Here is a 20,934-nt window from a genome sequence, read left to right as displayed (position 1 = left end):
GCTTGATTTTAGACTGAAATGAGGAGAGAAATGTCATCTTTAATTCATTTCGATATATATTATATATGATTATTATTTGAAGGAAAAATCCGTGTCCATCCATCGAATCATCCGTGGCTTATTAACAAGGGCGATAATTACGATAATAATTATTCTAATTCTGGCTCGAACCAGGCAAGAGGGTAAAAGTGTATTTTAGCGTGTGGAGGGGGGGAATAGAGGAAAAAAAAAAGATTTATCTATCATTAACTTATGCTCGATATTTACGTAGAGCTTTAGATGAGACAAAAACAAGCCATTTTAATCCCTACTATTAATCATGGTGTAGGATATGTGATGCAGTTATAATAAAAAAAAAAATAAATAAATACATTTAAATAAAAAATAAAATCCAAGATGCAATCCAAGATCTAGTAGCATGAACTTCTGGGGTTAATGTTTAGACAAAAGTAAAGGTCATCACAAGACAGTGGTGAGGCCAGCCGTGCTGTATGGTTTAGAGGCAGTGTCACAAGAGACAAGAGGTTCTTTTTGGGAGTGACACGGTTGGACAGGATTAGGAACATCAGTACATCAGAGGGACGGCTCATGTTGGATGTTTGGGGGACAGAGTTAGGGAGAGGCCAGATTAAGATGGTTTGGACAGGAGGGAGAGAGAGTAGATTAGTAGGAGAATGTTGGACATGGAGCTGCCAGGCAGGAGGCAAAGAGGAAGGGCAATGAGGAGGTATATGGATGTAATAAATGAGGATATGAAGCTAGTGGGTGCAAGTGTTGAGGATGCAGAAGATAGGGATAGGTGGAGAGAGATGATTCGCTGTGGAGACCCCTGAAGGGAAAAGCCCAAAGAAAAAAAAAGAAGAAAGGTCATCGTGTTTCCAATGTGACAGAATTATTCATAACCTATTTGTCCATCTTTGCCAATATCCCTGGAGCTGCCTAAGAAACCTTATACATAATATCGACCGGGGCTTGATGCCCATGATCATAACGGTAGAGGGAAAACACCAGTATGAAGAAGTTGTGATTTTTTAATCTCATTTTCTCAGTACCACATTACTTTAGCATCACTTCACACACTCCTTTTTGCCTCCAGCATGCTGTACACACACCTACACACACACGCGCACGCACACACACACATCCACCCACCCACACACACACACGTATGTACAAAGGTCGAGTGTTTTTGAACCGAATAGGTTCAAATGACGTATTATTAAGAATCTTTTTAAAATGACTATGGTCTGTAAAAGGATATAATCATGTTTACTGTCTCACCCTTATTCCAATGACGACAAAAATAAAGACAAGTAAATAATATCACTCAGTATACTTTGGCCCATGTGATGTGTGCAACAAGAAAGTCAGAATTAAATAATAATAATAAAAAAAAATGAAGACACATTTATATCGATGAATTCTCCGTTTCAGCGGAGGAGCTTCCGAGCGATTGGCCGACTTTTCTGTGCACAAAACACTTTTGTTTTCTCCTCCGGTCCACAGGGGGCTGAGCCGCACACATAGCGTGGCGTGAAACGGCTACACACACTCGTACAACTCACGCTGGTTTCAGTGCTTGCTTGCCAAACCAGAAGGTAAAACTTAAAAAAAAAATAAAAAAAAAAAGGAATAAAGAAAGGAAAGAAAGGTAACAAAATGACGAAGGCTAGCAGTTCAGTCGATTTTGACGGCGGCATAGATTTTGCGTATGAACATGTAGGCTGCGTAAAAGCCGATCGTTCCCGTCAGGAGCCAGAAGGATATAACCATCAGGGTGGTGTAGCCGAAATACAGCAAGGAGGGAATGAACTCCACAATGTCCAGCTGGAAGAGAGGGAATGATAATTAATGATCTAATTCATTAAGAGCCTTGAGCATTTGGTTCGAATTTCACTTCGATTTCTAATATTATTCAAGGCCAGAGCAATAAAACAAACTAGAAATCTATTTTCTTGTTCATTCGAACTAAATCCTGTAAACACACATCTGGTTTTGTTTAAGCAATTAACATTAAACACACATTTACAGAGAGAGTGTGGAAGTGTGTGTGTGTGTGTGAGTGAGTGTGGAAGAGAGAGTGTGAGAGGGAGAGAGAGAGAGAGAGAGAACGTGTGTGAGAAGAGTGTGTGTGTGTGTGTGAGAGAGAGACAGAGACAGAGAGAGAGAGCCCGCATGTGTGTGTGAGAAGAGTGTGTGTGTGTGTGCGAGAGAGAAAGAGAGTATGTATGAGAGAGTGAGAGAGAGAGTGAGTGAGTGTGTGTGTGTGTGTGTGTGAGAGAGAGAGAGAGTGAGCGAGAGTGTGTATGTGTGTGTGTGAGAGAGAGAGTGAGCGAGAGAGAGTGTGTGTGTGTGTGTGTGTGTGTGAGAGACAGAGACAAAGAGAGAGAGAGAGAGAGCCCGCATGTGTGTGTGAGAAGAGTGTGTGTGTGTGTGTGCGCGAGAGAGAAAGAGAGTATGTATGAGAGAGAGTGAGAGAGAGAGAGAGAGTGAGTGTGTGTGAGAGAGAGAGAGAGTGAGTGTGTGTGAGAGAGAGAGAGAGTGTGTGTGTGTGTGTGTGTGAGAGAGAGAGAGTGTGTGTGTGTGTGTGTGTGTGTGTGTGTGAGAGAGAGAGAGAGTATGTATGAGAGAGAGTGAGAGAGAGTGTGTGTGTGTGTGTGTGTGAGAGAGAGAGAGTGTGTGTGTGTGTGTGTGTGTGAGAGAGAGAGAGAGTGAGCGAGAGAGTGTGTGTGTGTGTGTGTGTGTGTGTGAGAGAGAGTAATTTTCCTTGTGGGTGTATCTTTAATTGCATTACATTCATTGTTAGCACTCCTAGTTGTGTAACAAAACAAAGCTAGATAAATACATTGTTAAAATGCATTACTTCTTAATCTGATTATTTTTATGCATTTTTTTTTTATTAGTATGGATTTACAGCATCTGTAACTAGCTGTACGACGTCTAGCCATGTGATCCGTCACAGACGCTGGCAATTTCACATTCTGTAGTATACGAAACCTGGTCATTAGTATAAATTAAGGCACAGAACTCTTCAAGTCACACCCAACGCCACACCCGAGGAAAGAAACGCAAAACACGCCATCATAAACACGCAAAGCCTTTACATTACTGTGTTATTACCTTATTAACGAAGTAGAAAATGGCGTAGATGAGCACGTAAAAGGCAGAACCTCCTGACACTATGAAGGTCCTCCACCACCACCGGTAGTCCTGGTGAAAGAAAGCATAACATTATGACCGGGAGACCAGGAACACCCCACAAGAGCTGCAGTTTTGGAGATGCTCTGATCCAGTGGTCTAGACATCACAATTTGGTCCTTCGTCAACCTCAAAGCTCAAATCCTTACACGTCAACTTTGAGGACAAAATGTTGACTTGCTGCCTAATATATCCCACCCACTAACAGGTGCCATGATGAGATCATCAGTGTTATTCACTTCACCTCTTAGTGGTCATAATGTTATGGCTGATCGGTGTATATATTATATTGTTAAGTATTTAACATTGGGGCAAACCTGCATGCTGATCTGATCCAAATGCAAATCAAACAGATAAAATATTTATACACACAAAATCCCCCATCCCACAAAAACACACCTCTGCACAGAGCTGGAAGTAGACCATGACAATACTGATCTGGGAACAGGACACCACCAAGATGATGAAGACCAGGAAGAGGAAGCCAAACAAATAGTAAAACTGGTTCTCCCAGATAGCCTGGTTGGGAAGAGAAAACGTCACTGTAAAGCAACAGACGTCATTACACACTACAGAACATGAGCAAGGTAGACCGATTAAATCTGCCTTAAAGGAGAAATTCACTTCCAGAACAAAAATCTACAAATCAGTCCCTCACCCCCTCGTCATCCAAGATGTTCATGTCTTTCTTTTTTCAGTCATAAAGAAATTATGTTTTTTTAAAGGATTTTTCTCCATATAGTGGACTTCAATGGTGGCCGTGAGTTTGACCTACCAAAATGCAGTTTCAATGCAGATTCACAGGGCTCTAAACCTCCATCCCAGCCCAGGAAGACGACTCGTATCTAGCCACACCATTGGTCATTTTGTTGTTTTCACACTGAACAACTCTCTAGGGTAGCATTCGGTCTCTGCTGTGTTCACACTGCACGATGGATCGGCGGCAGGAGCTTTCACACTGTATGACTTCACAATTTATTGTGGTCTATAACTCCTCCCCGAACTGACCGCTGCTCTGTATCTCGCTCTCTCTCTCTCATCGGCTGTAAATCATCACTGAGCTATTTTTCACTCAGAACTTCTTCTACATTGCACGATTTTGAGTCGCTGACAGGTCCAGATATTTATCATGCCAAATATTTCACGGGAGTTGGCGACTCATCAGCGAATCTCTCATATCACGTCTTTAGTTATTCGCACTGCACGATTGTCACTCGCGTGCACAAGCTCTGAATTGCCATGCTTTTGGGCATTTCTCGGCGACTTTGCAAAACTAGTCGGCGACTGAAAATCAGTGCTAAAATCGTGCATTGTGAACTCGGCCCCTTAGTTCCAGTGAAAGGAACTCTTAATGCTTCAGCTTCATACCAACACATTTTCATGCTCCCTACTTTGTGGGAACAGTTTGGGGATGACCCCTTCCTGTTCCAACATGACTGCACACCAGTGCACAAAGCAAGGTCCATAAAGACATGGATGAGTGAGTTTGGTGTGGAGGAACTTGACTGACCTGCACAGAGTCCTGACCTCAATCCCATAGAACACCTTTGGGATGAATTAGAGTGGAGACTGCGAGCCAGACCTTTTCGTCCAAGATCAGTGCCTGACCTCACAAATGTTCTTCTAGAGGAATGGTCAAAAATTCCCATAAACACACTCCTAAACCTTGTGGAAAGCCTTCCCAGAAGAGTTGAAGCTGTTATAGCTGCAAAGGGCGGGACAACTCCATATTACATTCATGTGTCAAAGGCAGACGTCCCAGTTTTGTCCTGGCTCGCAGTCTCCGTTCTAATTCATCCCAAAGGTGTTCTATGGGGTTGAGGTCAGGACTCTGTGCAGGCCAGTCAAGTTCCTCCATACCAGACTCGCTCATCCATGTCTTGCTTTGTGCACTGGTGTGCAGTCGTGTTGGAACAGGAAGGGGTCATCCCCAAACTGTTCCCACAAAGTCCAAAATGAACTTGTCCAAAATGCCTTGGTATGAAGCATTAAGAGTTCCTTTCACTGGAACTAAGGGGCCGAGTCCAACCCCTGAATTAAATGATGTGGAGGGGTGTCCCAAAACGTTTGGCAATATAGTCTATGTGCTGCTTTCCATTAAGTCCAGATCACAGGACAATGCGAAAGACAAACCTGTTTGACTCGTGTTTTCGGTGTCTAGTTAAACTATTGGTAACTCCTAGGTTTAAAAGTGAAAATGATGATGAAATCTTTGTATAAAAGTCTCTTTGCACATCCTTATACATAAAAAAGTACACAGATCAAATCCCATGTGAACCGTGTAAACAGAGCAAGACGAATGAAAAATATTTATGAAATATTGTTATTCAGTTATTTCTGACAAAATTCACGTGGAGGGAAACCATGTTCATTTGCAAGCCGGACTTACGCTGAAGATGAAGAAGAGCTCAATAAACATTGCACCAAAGGGGAGAATGCCGGCCATCAGGATCCTGCATAAAAGACAGCAGATAATAGCATGGATATAACATCGAGCCTGCTAACTCTTCAGTCCTCAGCGATTCAAAATAGAATGTTTAATATTAGTACCAAACAGCTCTGATTAGCAAGTATGACCAAGCTCTCCACTTCATTTTTTACACACCGTGTTTGTATAAACCAGACTTACCCTACAAACTTGTTCATATACCAGCGCTGCTCTGGAACTTGCCGTGGGATCTGGTTGGTGCGCACAGGGTTGTCGTAGGGCTGCTTGCGGAAGCCGAAGTAGTAGCCCAAATAGACAAGCGGCATTGAGATACCGAACCACATACACAACAGAGCCAGCATTGTAGTAAATGGTACCTGAGACAGGAGAAAAACATATAAATTGATATAAAATGAGTGTGTAAATCAGTGTAAGAGGTGCGAGAGGCAGATTGTACATATACTCACAGCCCCTGAGGAGTGCTCTCCCCAGATAAAACAGTTCAGAACAAAACAGATCGAAAACACTACTGCAGGGTACAGGGTCGCAGTCTACAGGAAACACAAACACATGACATATATTAGCTAGTTTCCTCAAAAAAAAAACAGTATAGACTATGACGAGCTATTTAAATAATATCTATATAATTTAATATAAATTGAATATAATATATTAAATAATACACACAGCTTGTTGGGTTTCTGTACATAAAGAAATGACATTATCCCATAAAATGCAAAAGTGAACACGTCAGTAGTTTGGGCATTCACGTCAAGCAGTAGTCTGTGCAAAGGTACAAATATTTTTCACTTTCATTAGACATACTTTTTGTGCAATCAGCACCACTCGCATACCAGATTACACGTCTGACGTACATCTGGACGATTAAAAACGATGGCCACTAGATGGCATGGCAGAGTCCAAAGACCTCGGTCCATCTGATTTCCATGTCAAACAGTAACATTTACAGACTGACGAGCTCGACTTGTCCTTAAAACTGTCATGAGCTGTGTGAAACCCCTCACATTACACTCACTAATCAAGACTATCCAGAAGACTTGGGGGCGGGACGGATGCCTAGCATTATATGGTCAAACATTTGTGGACACTTTATAAATCACACACATTCACTATATTGCCAAAAGTTTTGGGACACCCCTCCAAATTAACTGAATCCAGGTGTTGTTTTTCAGGGGTTGGGCTCGGCCCCTTAGTTCCAGTGAAAGGAACTCTTAATGCTTCAGCTTCATACCAAGACATTTTGGACAATTTCATGCTTTGTGGGAACAATTTGGGGATGACCCCTTCCTGTTCCAACATGACTGCACACCAGTGCACAAAGCAAGACATGGATGAGCGAGTCTGGTATGGAGGAACTTGACTGGCCTGCACAGAGTCCTGACCTCAACCCCATAGAACACCTTTGGGATGAATTAGAACGGAGACTGCGAGCCACGCCTTCTTGTCCAACATCAGTGCCTGACCTCACAAATGCACTTCTATAGGAATGGTCAAAAAAATCCCATAAACACACTCCTAAACCTTGTTGAAGCTGTTATAGCTGCAAAGGGCGGGTCAACTCCATATTACATTCATGTGCATATAAAGGCAGATGTCCCATAATTTTTGGCAATATAGTGAATGTTAAAAAAGCACATATGAATGTGTTGGGTCAGGTATCTCCATATCTTTTGCCATATAGTGTATATCAGCTGATGTGGAAACACTGAAGCTCCATAAATAAAGAAGGTAGTTAGGTAGTATATTTATGTTTGAGGTGACACTGTGATTTCCTTCAAGTTTGAATAATAAAACTCTAGCCGGAGAGAATGAGGATGAAGCTACATAATGCACATAGCTAGCAGTGCACTGAAGTTTCCATATGCTTAAATAGCTAAATATTAAATGTATGATTTGGAATAAAGAAGAATGGTTTCAGGATTCAAATGTTCACCACAATCTTTACATTAACGGGAGTAACGCAGTGGGAAATTTTGTTTATGCAAATCCATTTTTAGCCAGGTTTTGTGTTAAAGTGCAATTACTCACACAGAAAGCTCCTTTCTTCCATCTGTGACCTTTCAGAGTGCGGTACAGACGGCCAGCAAAGTAGCCACCAAACACGCTGGAGAAGCCAAAAAAACAACACCCACACACTTATTAAGAACAGCTAGGGAATGATATAAACTCTCAGAAGGATTCTTTCATGCGCAGGCATGTGTACATACACAAGCAGACAGCAAACACACACACACACATAGTTACAAACACATCTTACCCCATAAACATAAAGAGGAAGCAGGCAGTGGTCATCAGAGCCCCCCGACTAGATGGAGACAACATGCCTAGCATGGCCACAACTTTATCACACACAGAAAAAACACACACACCAGTTTTAAATAGTGTTTCTCTCACTGGTCTTATGATGCTTCATGAATGTCCTACTCACAGATAACGATGAGGATCATACAAAAGAGCTGAATCCCAGAGCCTAGCAGAGAGCTTAGGATCATGGGATACTGAGGTGGCCGGAAAACATCTCCGTGCACGTTCTTCCAGCCGGATTCTTCCATAGTGTCCTCCTGAGGGAGGGAGAGAGAGAGAGGCAAAGAGAGGGAGACCGAGAGAGAGACAGAGAAAGACAGAGAGAGGGAGACAGAGGGATAGAGAGACAGACAAAGAGAGGGGGAGAGAGAGAGAGGGGGAGAGAGAGAGAGAGAGAGACACACAGAGAGAGAGATTAGTAAATGCAAATTGAGAAGAGAAGTTTAAGGCCAGCTGAGGGGTGGACATGTTTCACTTACGATGTCGTCCTCTCTGTTGTAGTTTGCTATGTCTTTCCTCAGGGTCCTGATGATGATCATACTCAGGATGCCTGCAGACATGCAAATTTACTCATGAACACACGTGTGCTGCTCTAACAAGAAAATCTAGTTCTGCGGTATTCTGAAATGTTACTGCTGTTATTATTGCTAGGCTTTCTGTATGCAGTGTCTGTGCATTGAACACAGAACTAGTGCAAGTCATCCTGAAGCAATTTCTTCACACTTCTAACACCTCACCACCCACACACACACACTCTAAATGAGAGGTGTCAACTGGTCCTTCAAAGGTGCATCACTGTGTGTCAGTGTCTAAATACGGTAGAAAATCATCCAGTCTATTAAGTCTGTATCTATTTAATGCTTTAAAATTATCAAGGGAAGCATTAACTTTAAGTATTAAATGGGGGCAGTGGTAGCACAAGCGGATAAAGCTCTGGGTCACTGCCTGGAAGAACAGGGTTCAAGCCCCAGCACTGCCAAGTTTCCAACCCACTCTTGTCAGGGGTGCTGCATCATGGCTGACCCTGTGCACTGACCCCAACCCTCCAAGGATGAAATATGTGAAGAAAAGAATTGCACTGTGCAGTAATGGATGTGTGACCAATAAAGACTACCACACCAATAGCTACTGCCAAAATTTTGGGACACCCCTCCAAATCATTGAATTCAGGTGGTGTTTTTCTTGGTCTCTTAGTTCCAACATTATCGGAACAGTTTGGGGATGACCCCTTCCTGTTCCAACATGACTGCACACCAGTGACCAAAGCAAGGTCCATAAAGACATGGATGAGTGAGTTTGGTGTGGAGGAACTTGACTGTCCTGCACAGAGTCCTGACCTCAACCCCATAGAACACCTTTGGGATGAATTAGAGCGGAGACTGAGAGCCAGACCTTCTCGTCCAACATCAGTGCCTGACCTCACAAATGCGCTTCTAGAGGAATGGTCAAAAATTCCCATAAACACACTCCTAAACCTTGTGGAAAGCCTTCCTAGAAGAGTTGAAGCTGTTATAAGCTGCAAAGGGCGGGACAACTCCATATTACATTCATGTACATGTAAAGGCAGATGTCCCAAAACTTTTGGCAATATAGTGTATTCATGTTCATGAATCTACCTTTTTGCTTTATAAAGCATGTTTATACAAAGCATTCATTAACAGATTCAGCAACTGACCTTCTGAGACTTCTCTTAGAGAGTGTTTTCTGTCCCAGTATAGGTAAACATTGCCCATAAGCAGAAAGGTTGGAAAACAAAAAAAAAGAAAAAAGAATGGAGTATTCCTTTAATTTTCTTCTTTTAACAGTAGTGCTACTGCCACAATGAATAGAAAATGGATAAGAGTGGTGCTAAATGGAAGGGGGATTCGTGTGTTACCCTGGGTTTAGAATTTTGTCAAATTTGAAATATTAAAATACAATTTCTTCCCTTTTTATTATTATTTTTTTACGATGGTAAATAAACCATTTGTGTTTTATTCTGAAATTTCCGCATGCATTTCAATTTTTCCCCCGTCTTTTGTTTCTTTAGTTATAGACCAGTTTCGAATGGTATGTTGCTCTACCAGTTGTTGACAGAAATGTTATTGAAACCTGAAAACTAATTTGTCCCCCAGAAGAAAATTATATATATATATATATATATATATATATATATATATATATATATATATATATATATATATATATATATATATATGTATAAATAAATAATTCTTCTTCTTATTATTATTTATTAATAATTATTATTATTAATAATAATAATAATAATAATAATAATGATAATAGAGTGCACATAATGTTTGCAGTGCTTATTAGGTCATGTGTTAATGAAACCTAAAAACCAATTTCTGCCCCACCAAAGAAAAACAGTATTACCATTATTATTATTATTAATAATAATAATAAAAACAAAGTGTATATAATGTTTACAGTACTTATTAGGTCATGTGTTAATGAAACCTTTTTACATCACGTGAAGTATTTATACCTGACAAGAAGAATACAACCACCACGGAGTTCACGATGGAGAACCAGTGAATCTGTACATCACTCATAGTGAGGTAGGTGTCCCAGCGAGACGCCCACTTCACCTGGCTCTCCTACACACCGGCAGAAAGATGCAGAGACGTCAGGAATGTTACAGGACACGTGGACATTGCTCTGAAAAGGTGACCTGTGTCTCACCTCCCAGTGCACGGAGTAGGTGAAGAGAACGTTGTTCTCTTTGGATGGATCGATCTCCTGAGGAGCGGAACCACTCGCCTCCGGTAACGTGCACGCACCATTCGATTCGGTTTTCAGGTCTAAGAGAGATTTGCATTTTAGCTTTTACTCATTTCTCAGTTGCAGTGAAACAGTGAGAGAGAGAGAATAAATGAAAACGAAAGCACATTTGACCGTTATATGTTGGACAGTTTGAGTGAAGATGTTACCTTCGAGCTTGATGCTCTGTGGCACCACCTCAAATCGTACAACACGGTAAGTGTGCTCCTCTTCCTCCTCCACCTTCTCTTTGTGGTAGTACAGAATGAAGGACAGGTGGTTGTGCAAGTAGAACTGCAGGAAACAGAAAACATCTTTATTTACTAAATGTTAGAGGCCACAGAAATCCCACAAGCACAACACACACAGTACACTAGCACTCCAAGCAAGAGATTCAGATTGAAAACCTGGGAGTTACCAACAGTTTAACTAGAAACCGAAAACATGAGTCAAACAGGTTTGTGTTTCACAATGTCCTGTGATCTGGCCTTAATGTAAGGCAGCACATACACTATACTGCCAAAAGTTTTGGGACACCCCTCCAAATCATTGAATTCAGGTGTTGTTTTTCAGGGGTTGGGCTCGGCCCCTTAGTTCCAGTGAAAGGAACTCTTACTGCTTCAGCTTCATACCAAGACATTTTGGACAATTTCATGCTCTTTGTGGGAACAGTTTGGGGATGACCCCTTCCTGTTCCAACATGACTGCACACCAGTGACCACAGCAAGGTCCATAAAGACATGGATGGGAGGAACTTGACTGGGCTCAACCGATAGAACACCTTTGTGATGAATTAGAGTGGAGACTGTGAGCCAGGCCTTCTCGTCCAACATCAGTGCCTGACCTCACAAATGCACTTCTAAAGGAATGGTCAAAAATTCCCATGAACACGCTCCTAAACCTCGTGGAAAGCCTTCCCAGAAGAGTTGAAGCTGTTATAGCTGCAAAGGGTGGGACAACTCCATATTACATTCATGTGCATGTAAAGGCAGGCGTCCCAAAACTTTTGGCCATATAGTGTAAACAACAAACACTTCGTAATCTGTCTGTATTATGCGTTAGGGAGGTATTCCTTACTTAAGAGTGAGACACCTGGGAAATGGCGTACTACTATTCACTACTGAAAAAGAAGGGCGGAGCAGCATAAATTCTGCACCCTCGCCAAATATTTGGAGATCCCACCCTGAAAGTAAAGGATGTAAAGATCCTGGACTTTTTTCCTGTCCCTATTTGAAATTGTTCAAACAGCAGCAACAAGATTAACTAACTCACAGAAACTAATGTAAAATTACGAAATAATTTCATGATTTTCAGCAGATTTGAACAGTGGGACGACACGCATCACAACATGCATTCAGCCAAAAACCCTTTTCAATTCATGGGCATCGAACATGAGAGGCGCTATCACAGAAAGTAACGTGTGTCATCACCGATATTAATTTAAAAGAAGATTCCTGTGTGTACAACTGAAGTAGGACAAAACTACTTTTTCTTTGAAACAAGCTGCAGTAGTCACAAAAATCCTGGAGGGACCAAAATATGGACAGACAATTTCCTAAACTGAAATATGTTTTATATATATATAAAGAGCATAAAAGAATGGTTTACATCAGGAAATCTGTGTAACCATTTTGATCATACACTAATCAGGCATAACATTATGACCACCTGCCTATTATTGTGTTGGTCCTCCTTTAGCTGCCAAAACAGCCCTGACCCGTCCTGCACTGTGTATTCTGACCCCTTTATATCAGAACCAGCATTAACTTCTTCAGCAATTTGAGCAACAGTAGTTGTCTGTTGGATCGGATCACACGGGGCAGCCTTCGCGCCACACGTCCATCAATGAGCCTTGGCCGTCCATGACCCTGTCGCTGGTTCACCACTGTTCCTTCCTTGGACCACTTTTGATAGATACTGACCACTGCAGACCGGGAACACCCCACAAGAGCTGCAGTTTTGGAGATGCTCTGATCCAGTCATCTAGCCATCACAATTTGGCCTTTCATCAAACTCGCTCAAATCCTTATGCTTGTCCATTTTTCCTGCTTCTAACACATCAACTTTGAGGACAAAATGTTGACTTGCTGCCTAATATATCCCACCCACTAACAGGTGCCATGATGAGGAAATCATCAGTGTTATTCATGGCACCTCTCAGTGGTCATAATGTTATGCCTGATCGGTGTAAAGATAATCAACAACAAAAGCTTGAACACTGAGGTCATTGCGGTCATTTATACGCTTATCTCTAGATGCTTGTCTCCTCACTGTTTTGCTCTTATGCAGGAAGAGAAAAAATTCTGTTTAAGTTTACTACATTGTTATTAGCTTATTATAGCAAGTTTATAAGAAAAATATCTGGATTTCAAGGCACACTGTAAAATATTTAGGGTTTGCATGCGTGGCACAAAGGCTCTAAAATGTTTGGCTGTCATCATGAGCTGTCTCTCAAATCAAACATTACATTCTAAAGTATTTGCTAATGCAGAAAATCCAAAATACAAACCAGACATTTCAGTCATAGGAAAAGTGGTTAGTACTCAGTTTGGTTAATTTAGTCAGATATTGTATGGGGGGGGGGGGCCTCAATTTCTGCCTTTTCAGCCATAATAACATCTGACAGGCTTTCCCAGACCACCATGTGACAGAGTCAGTAAGTGCACTTACCTTGTTACTGTCAGCGAAGCCCAGTCTGTAGCCATGTTCAAACTGGACATCTTTTACTATGTCTTTCTTCTGTTCCTCATCGGTTCCTGCTTCTCTGTTTGGGTAAAACTCCAGCCTGGTGGCCACAGGAAGATTGTCTGCAATTCTGTTAATACATATTGACTGGTCAGAGGTATTGGGCGCTTAATAATGGAAAACAACTACAAAAGTGTACAAATGTTGTTCTTTCGGCTGCTCCCTGTTCGGGATCGCCACAGCGGATCGTTTGGTCTGCATGGATCCCCTTCCTGATGCAATCCTCCCATTTTATCCAGGCTTGGGACCGGCACCCGGGCCGTGTCAATGAGAGCGCTGGGTCCTGATGCTGGACTACCAATAGTGTACAAATGCTATTTATCATTCTTTGGACAACAACAACAACAGTGTCCGCAAAATTCTAGTAATTAGTGTAATTGCACTGTCAGCATTAGATAGATAACTAGCTAATATTTCTTTTCTGTCTTGTGCTGGTGATGCCGAACCACCACAAATATGTTAACCTCAATAGTTATTTGAAAACAGCAAGCTTCATGCAGCAAGACACTAATCAACTCCCGTGATCTTTTTTTTCATGCACATTAACATCAGGCTTGACATAATCACTGGCGGACAGGAATGAGGTCACCCACAGAAAGACGTCACATGGTATTTATTGACCATGAGTCTATTACGTCCTGAGAGCTGATCACAACATTAGGAATTCTGTTGTTTGTGCCTGCATCAAAGCCTAACAGAACAAATCATGAGCTGTGTTGTCTCTTCCGCTCTGTATGTGTTGAAATGTGAGCTAAAAAGTTCACTGAAGCATTAAAATAGGCGTTTCTTCCTTTTGAATCCAGTAAGCAGAAACACGGCTTTGCGTACACAAAGCTTTTTCACCAAGCAATAACTTTACACGAACGCATGTTTAACATACACTGATCAGGCACAACATTATGACCACCTGCCTCATATTGTGTTGGTCCCTCCCTTAATGCTACTAAAACAGCCCTGACCTGTTGAGGCATGGACTCCATGGTATCTGACACCAAGATGTTAGCAGCAGATCCTTTAAGTCGTGCAAGTTGTGAGGTGCTCACCGGACTTAAAGGACTCTTTTGATAGATCAGGACCACTGCAGACCGGGAACACCCCACAAGAGCTACAGTTTTGGAGATGCTCTGATCCAGTGGTCTAGCCATCAGAATTTGTCCCCTGGTCAAAATCACTCAAATCCTTACGCTTGTCCATTTTTCCCCACTTCATTTTTTGGAGGACAAAATGTTCACTTGCCGCCTAATATATCCATCCCACCCAATAACAGGTGCCATGATGAGGAGATCATCAGTCTTATTCACGGCACCTCTCACTGGTCATAATGTTATGCCTGATTGGACACCGTTTGGTATTAAATGTGTTTGAAGGAGTTCAAAGCTCTGGCTCCTGTGGGATACATCCAGGACAACAAAGGAAACCTGCGAAGGCTCTTCACACTGAGCTTAACCCCGGGTCATCGTCGTTCTCAACCCAGCTTTTACCTCTGGGTAGAGGAACGGAAAGTGTGCAATTTGGAAACGGACTCAGTGCTGCTTTTTAAGCAAACCCCTAGCGGTGGTTAACGGTGCGTGCCTCGGATCACATGACACAGAAACAGAAATGTGGCATACATAATACCTAAAAAAAAGTCTTTTCTTGCCTTTGTACATCTCAAAATAGCCAAGGAGGATTTACGTGGTGAAATTATTTCTTGCTGATGGGAAAGCATGAGACGGGCTGTTATTTACGGTGACTGCATGCTGTATTTATCCAATCATGCTTACTGACACTGCAAATAAAACACTTTACGCCAGGATTTAGGACTGTACAGTGTGAATATCCAGGATTTATTGTGAACCTGTAACATGTATTCAACAACTAATGTGAAACCAGATACCACAGGATATATTATACTTATCCATGGGTTTCAAATGACCCAGAGTTAACCAAGTGTGAAAAGCCCTACAGGAAAAATCAGAAACTAATAAGACCGCTTTAAAGAGATTGGAATCCGTCCATACACTCAAAGCTCCGCCCCCAAAACTCGGTTGTCATGGAACGGCGCAGACGTTCAAAAGCCAAGTTACAATTCTATAAACACGCAACTTCTCCTCGTGATGATTTATAAGAACACAAAGATGTAACAGGGGCGTGTCGATAAAATGACCAATAAGAAGCCAGCTATGTATTTCTTGACACATACAGCATGACAGTAACTGGAGATCATTCATTTTCAGTAAAAGCCGGTGACATGAGTGACAGCGACTGCTGATGTTTAGATGTGGGCGTGTCCAGTGATGAGACAAAGATCAGGAAAGTCTACCCTTATTTAAATATGAGGTGAATAGGTGCAGCGACAACCAACGAGAGCGAAGACAGTAGAGTATAACATTATGACCACCTGCCTAATATTATGTTGGTCCCTCTTTTGCTGCCAGAACATCCCTGACCCGTCCTGCACTGTGTATTCTGACAACATTCTATCAGAACCAGCATTAACTTCTTCAGCAATCTGAGCAACAGCAGCTCGTCTGTTGGATCGGATCACACGGCCCAGCCTTCTCTCCCCACGTGCATCAATGAGCCTTGACCGTCCATGACCCTGTCGCCGGTTCACCGCTGTTCCTTGAACCACTTTTGATAGATACTGACCACTGCAGATCGTGGAACACCCCATAAGAGCTGCAGTTTTGGAGATGCTCTGATCCAGTGGTCTAGCCATCACAATTTGGCCCTTCGTCAAACTCAAAGCTCAAATCCTTACGCTTGTCCATTTTTCCTGCTTCTAACATCAACTTTGAGGACAAAATGTTCACCTGCTGCCTAATATATCCCACCCACTAACAGGTGCCATGATGAGGAGATCATCAGTCTTATTCACTTCATCTCTCACAATGATAAGCCTGATCGATGTATATGATAGGATGCATATATACACTCTCCCTCCAGAAGGTTTCATTGTAGAGGTAAGAAAACCTCCATCCACTGGGAAAGGTTACTACTCTGGCAGCCAGCAGTAGGATATGATAACATGATAATGAGTATGATATTAGAGCAACTTACAGGTGGACGTAGTACTCCTCTTGGATGCGCTCGGCAATCAGCTTGCTTTCGGCCACGCCAAGTTTAATGGGCTGCCCAGGTTTCGAACACACCAGCTCACACTTCTTGTTCTGGTTCATCTTCACCTGGTACGGTGTGTTCACGATACGATCGCCTCGTAAAACCTCGCCTGTTCACCGTTGTCACAGTCCCAGTGAGAGAAGCAGAAAAGGCCATTTCATTAGCCGCGACCTGAATGTGGAGTACGTTCATTTCTAACACACTGCTATGCTTGTTTGTTTGTTTTATCCTTGTAACTTACCCAAGTTCTCGGCTTTGTACACGATGCTTGTGGGTCGACAGAAGGGAAGCGAGTAGTACTCGTAGGGTAGCTGGGTCCTGGAACTGGTGAGCTTTACTGCCTACACACGACAAAAAGCCAGTAGGTTAACATCCGCAGATCTGTGGCACAAAAACCTGAACGATTCTTGGGCTAAAAAGTAAAGGTTTCTTTAAAAATTGAGGCCCAAATGATGACATATATGTACACTACACACTTACGTTATGGATTATGTCTAGTGTAGGAATTTTAGAAGAGTTGTATTGTCTCAAAAATGGAACACTAATGGTTTTTTCATTTGTTAACTAAGCAAACTAACCCAGTTGACTGCAACTGAGGTCGACGGCATGTAATGAAACACCTCCAGCTTTTTCAGAATATGATGAATTATTAAAATGCTGAAAAATAAGTCGCATGGTGTAGAGTTCGTTTTTAAGAATTTTTTCTACTCCTGAATCAGCGTCTGGTAGCCCTGCCCATCTCTACTGAAAATGTGACCATGTAAAGGATTATCCCAGACTCTTGCATGGTTAGTTCTGTTCCCTGGATTAAATGATCTCACACAGAGAACTCATACAGACGCTCAGTTTATAGTTATATGCTTTTCTGACACGTCTAATTTAAATAGTGACATCTTTAAACAGTATTTCAAACACTATTCTTGGAACAATGGTTAGCAAACAATGCCATTCAGCCCAGTTTTAAAATAAACATAAGCGTAGTCGTGTATTGTCCTAAGCAGACTGTATACTCTATAGTATAGTGTAGTGAAGCTGAACAGACAGCCGTGCGCACCTTGATCTCAACGATATCACTCTGATGGAAATCAATAGGTGCAACACCAGGCACATAGAACGGCTTGACCACAGGAAGCAGGGACAGGAACAGCAGCACGACCCACGACTCCTGCGGAACAAACACAGAGCCACATCATAAGCATGGCATTATTTCTCTCTCTCTCTCTCACACACACACACACACATACACATCAAGCACAGGATTCTGAAGCTCAGGGCAGAGTGCGTTTTGTGATGAGGTCACACAGAGCGTCTCGGCCCAAATCTGCGCGAAATCTACAGTAATCTTTAAAAATAATAATAATAATAATAATAAATTGAAAGCTTTTCTGATATCATGGCATTCAACTGCTTTCGCATACATTATCTGCATTCGCAAAATCCAGGAGGAACTAGATTAGCCTTTATTATCGCCACATGGACATTATAGCACTGCGGAATTCATTTCTTTATGTATCCCAGCTTATAAAGTTGGGGTCAGAGCGCAGGGGCAGCGATGATACATCCCTCCCCAGAGCAGAAAGTTGTTAAGTGCCTTGCTCAATCACCCAACAGTGGAGCTTGGTGGTGGTGGGACTTGAACCCTGACCTTCTGACCAACAACCCAGACCTCGAATGAGCTCCAAAGTGATAACGTAAAACGTTCTGAAACCTATGTAAAGATGATCGATGTTTAGCTTTAGTGTCTGTATGGAAAATTTCAGTCATGAGTGTGGAATTTCACTAGAGTGCTTAATTAACTCTGTATATATTGTATATATCTAATATATATATAATATCTTTATATATATATATATATATATATATATATATATATATATATATATATATATATATACACACACATTATATATATATATATACATACACACACAAAAATCATATTGAAATCGATCATTAGTTAGGGTCATATAAGATATTTAAGATATATAAAAGTGATTAAAAAAGACAAAGCATTCCTACAGAGCAGGAAAATATTGTTTCCTCGATTTATGGGTTGCCAGATATTTCAGATTTTAGACGAATACCATCCTTTACACGTATATCACACATCGTATATATATTTTTTTTTATTTTTCACAACAGCTGAATAGTTTTTTAAGTCGTTTTTTGATCCCTACTGTGTTTTTGTCCCAGTATTGCACAATTCTGTACAAATACCTCAAACAAGTCGATCCAGTGTCTGTGTGCATGACAGACAACTGTCTAACGTTATCTACAGCAAGACTTCTGGGCTCGTGCACACCAGAGAGCTCGCGCACGTCACGTTAACCCGAATTAAGTCCTACATCTCGAATAAATCGGTACGATTTCAATCCGAATCAAGTCTCCCAAACTAGTTTAGAGTAGCAGGTGGAATTAAATGCACACTGAGAGCGAAAAGACTGTCGGGAAGTCTCAAATTGCAAACCCATCACAGGAGCTGCACGAGCCAAAAATAATATATTTATTCATAATTATTTAATTATTTGAGGTATTTTCGCAATGACAAGGAGCTGTGTCATTTCCAGAAATCGTGCCCCAATTCGTAGTCGTCACACGCATCGGCAAGATACTTTAGGTTGACTTTACAAATTTAAACGACTATCCGATTTAGCTTGCTAATCCAGAGGAATGGGAAAGCTAACTGGCTAATTATCTAGCTTGCTAAGGAGCTAGCTCAGTGACGCGGCTGAATCTAAGAGCTGCGGACATTTAAAATGTATAAAAGCAACATCAGTGATGTAGTTATAATAAAAGGGAAAAAAATAACAATAAACAACGCGCCCGAATCAAAACAGACGAACATTATTTCCCAAAACACAGAGTTGTCGTTTCAACTCACCATCGCGGCCGCCATCTTGAATACACGTGTCATTCGTGACGTCACCGGAAACTCGTAGGTACGAAACCATGACGGCTTTGCCTAAGGCTGCATTTGAAGAGGCTTCTGTCATGTTGTGTGTTTGTAAAACGCGTTCTTTAAAGCAAGTGTAGGTGACGGCTATCTTCAGTGCGTCCTTAGATTTAGCATTTGATTAGCCACATGAATAATCACGTTGATAGAAGATCCTTAAATGGATTGCAAAACAAACGTGTGCGTGTGCGTATGCGTATGCGTTTGCGTATGCGTATGCGCATGTGTGTCTTGCAATCCATTTAAGGATCTTCATCTACTTCTTAAGAAGAAGAAGAATCTTAAATGGATTGCAAGACAAACGTGTGCGTTTGCGTGTGTGTGTGTGTGTGTGTGGGTTTACATTGAATTTGAAAGATTTTTTGGACGAGTGTACACATGAACAAACTATAATAAAAGCCAGTAATTAGTAAGTATATGTTATTACGTATGACTGTTCATTTCAGTTATTTCACTAGGCTTTATACTAAGAACATGTGCCTGAAGAAAAGTGGTATATTAGGTGTTACTTGATGGATAACTGACGATCACACCTCTATATAGTGGGTAAGATGTTACCTGAGCAAGACCCTCATATATAGATATAAAGACATCATCCTGACCTCAATGTCTTATTCGTTTTTTATTTTATTTTATTTTTTTACTTAAATTCATTTATTTATTTATAGGCACATTCTAAGAAGCAGTGAGGCAAGTTTTCAATTCACTGCAAACTGTACTGTGTATTTACACAGATCAGGCATAACATTATGACCACCTGCCTGAACCGTTATTGGGAGTGGTTTGTTCCAGGATGGCAACGCCCCCATCTGCAGAGCACATGGATGCCCAACTCAGTTCAACACTTATGGGAGTTTTTGGACCAATATGCCGAACAGTGCCTTCTACCACCATCTACATTATACCGATTGATGGAATATCCTTTGCTAAGATGCTGTTCCATGCATTTGTCACTCATCTGTATATACTAAGACCTCAACATAACAGGCATAACATTATGACCACGTGCCTAATATTGTGTTGGTCCCCCTTTTACTGCCAAAACAGCCCTGACCCATCAAGGCATGGACTCCACTAGATCCCTGAAGGTGTGCTGTGGTATCTGGCACCACAATGTTAGCAGAAGTTGCGAGGTGGGCCCCATGGGGGACATTAAAGGATACTTACAGGACTTAAAAGATACTTTTGATAGATACTGACCCCACAAGAGCTGCAGTTTTGGAGATGCTCTGATCCAGTGGTCTAGCCATCATAATTAATAACTTCTAACACATCAACTTTGAGGACAAAATATTGACTTGCTGCCTAATATATCCCACCCACTAACAGGTGCCATGATGAGGAGATCATCAGTCTTATTCACTTCACCTCTCACTGCTGACAATGTCATGTCTGATCGGTGTATATCACCACCCACTGT

The 20,934-nt window shown here is 41.6% G+C and overlaps 1 protein-coding gene across 2 annotated transcripts; it reads right to left on the bottom strand.

Moving 5' to 3' along the window:
- Positions 1 to 1,013: 1,013 nt before the first annotated feature.
- Positions 1,014 to 19,490, bottom strand: tm9sf4 (transmembrane 9 superfamily protein member 4). 2 transcript variants are annotated; one of them, XM_058409551.1, is made up of 18 exons: positions 19,443 to 19,490; positions 17,616 to 17,726; positions 16,803 to 16,902; positions 16,502 to 16,670; positions 13,385 to 13,529; positions 10,885 to 11,008; positions 10,637 to 10,755; positions 10,440 to 10,551; positions 8,431 to 8,501; positions 8,076 to 8,208; positions 7,905 to 7,986; positions 7,676 to 7,751; positions 6,094 to 6,177; positions 5,828 to 6,003; positions 5,588 to 5,651; positions 3,598 to 3,717; positions 3,121 to 3,210; positions 1,014 to 1,827 (listed from the first exon to the last, which is right to left on the bottom strand). In XM_058409551.1, exons 1-18 carry the CDS (start codon positions 19,473 to 19,475, stop codon positions 1,678 to 1,680), a joined length of 1,959 nt encoding a protein of 652 aa, XP_058265534.1. In that variant the 5' UTR covers positions 19,476 to 19,490; the 3' UTR covers positions 1,014 to 1,677. The 2 variants fall into 2 exon arrangements, with proteins under 2 accessions (XP_058265534.1, XP_058265535.1); XM_058409552.1 differs by having other exon boundaries at positions 7,905 to 7,971; positions 19,443 to 19,489.
- Between the last annotated feature and the right edge of the window lie 1,444 nt (positions 19,491 to 20,934).

The sequence above is a fragment of the Hemibagrus wyckioides genome, linkage group LG15 (genome assembly GCF_019097595.1).
Source record: "Hemibagrus wyckioides isolate EC202008001 linkage group LG15, SWU_Hwy_1.0, whole genome shotgun sequence".
Classification (NCBI taxonomy): Eukaryota; Metazoa; Chordata; class Actinopteri; order Siluriformes; family Bagridae; genus Hemibagrus; species Hemibagrus wyckioides.
This window is presented reverse-complemented; position numbering and strand designations above follow the sequence as displayed.

Excerpts from the sequence above, each read along its gene's own strand:
- tm9sf4 (XM_058409551.1), bottom strand. The coding sequence starts at position 19,475 with ATGACACGTGTATTCAAGATGGCGGCCGCGATG. Across the intron at positions 10,552-10,636 it reads CCTACTCCGTGCACTGGGAG|GAGAGCCAGGTGAAGTGGGC; the intron begins GTGAGACACAGG and ends GCCGGTGTGTAG. Across the intron at positions 3,718-5,587 it reads AGCTCTTCTTCATCTTCAGC|GCTATCTGGGAGAACCAGTT; the intron begins GTAAGTCCGGCT and ends CTTCCCAACCAG.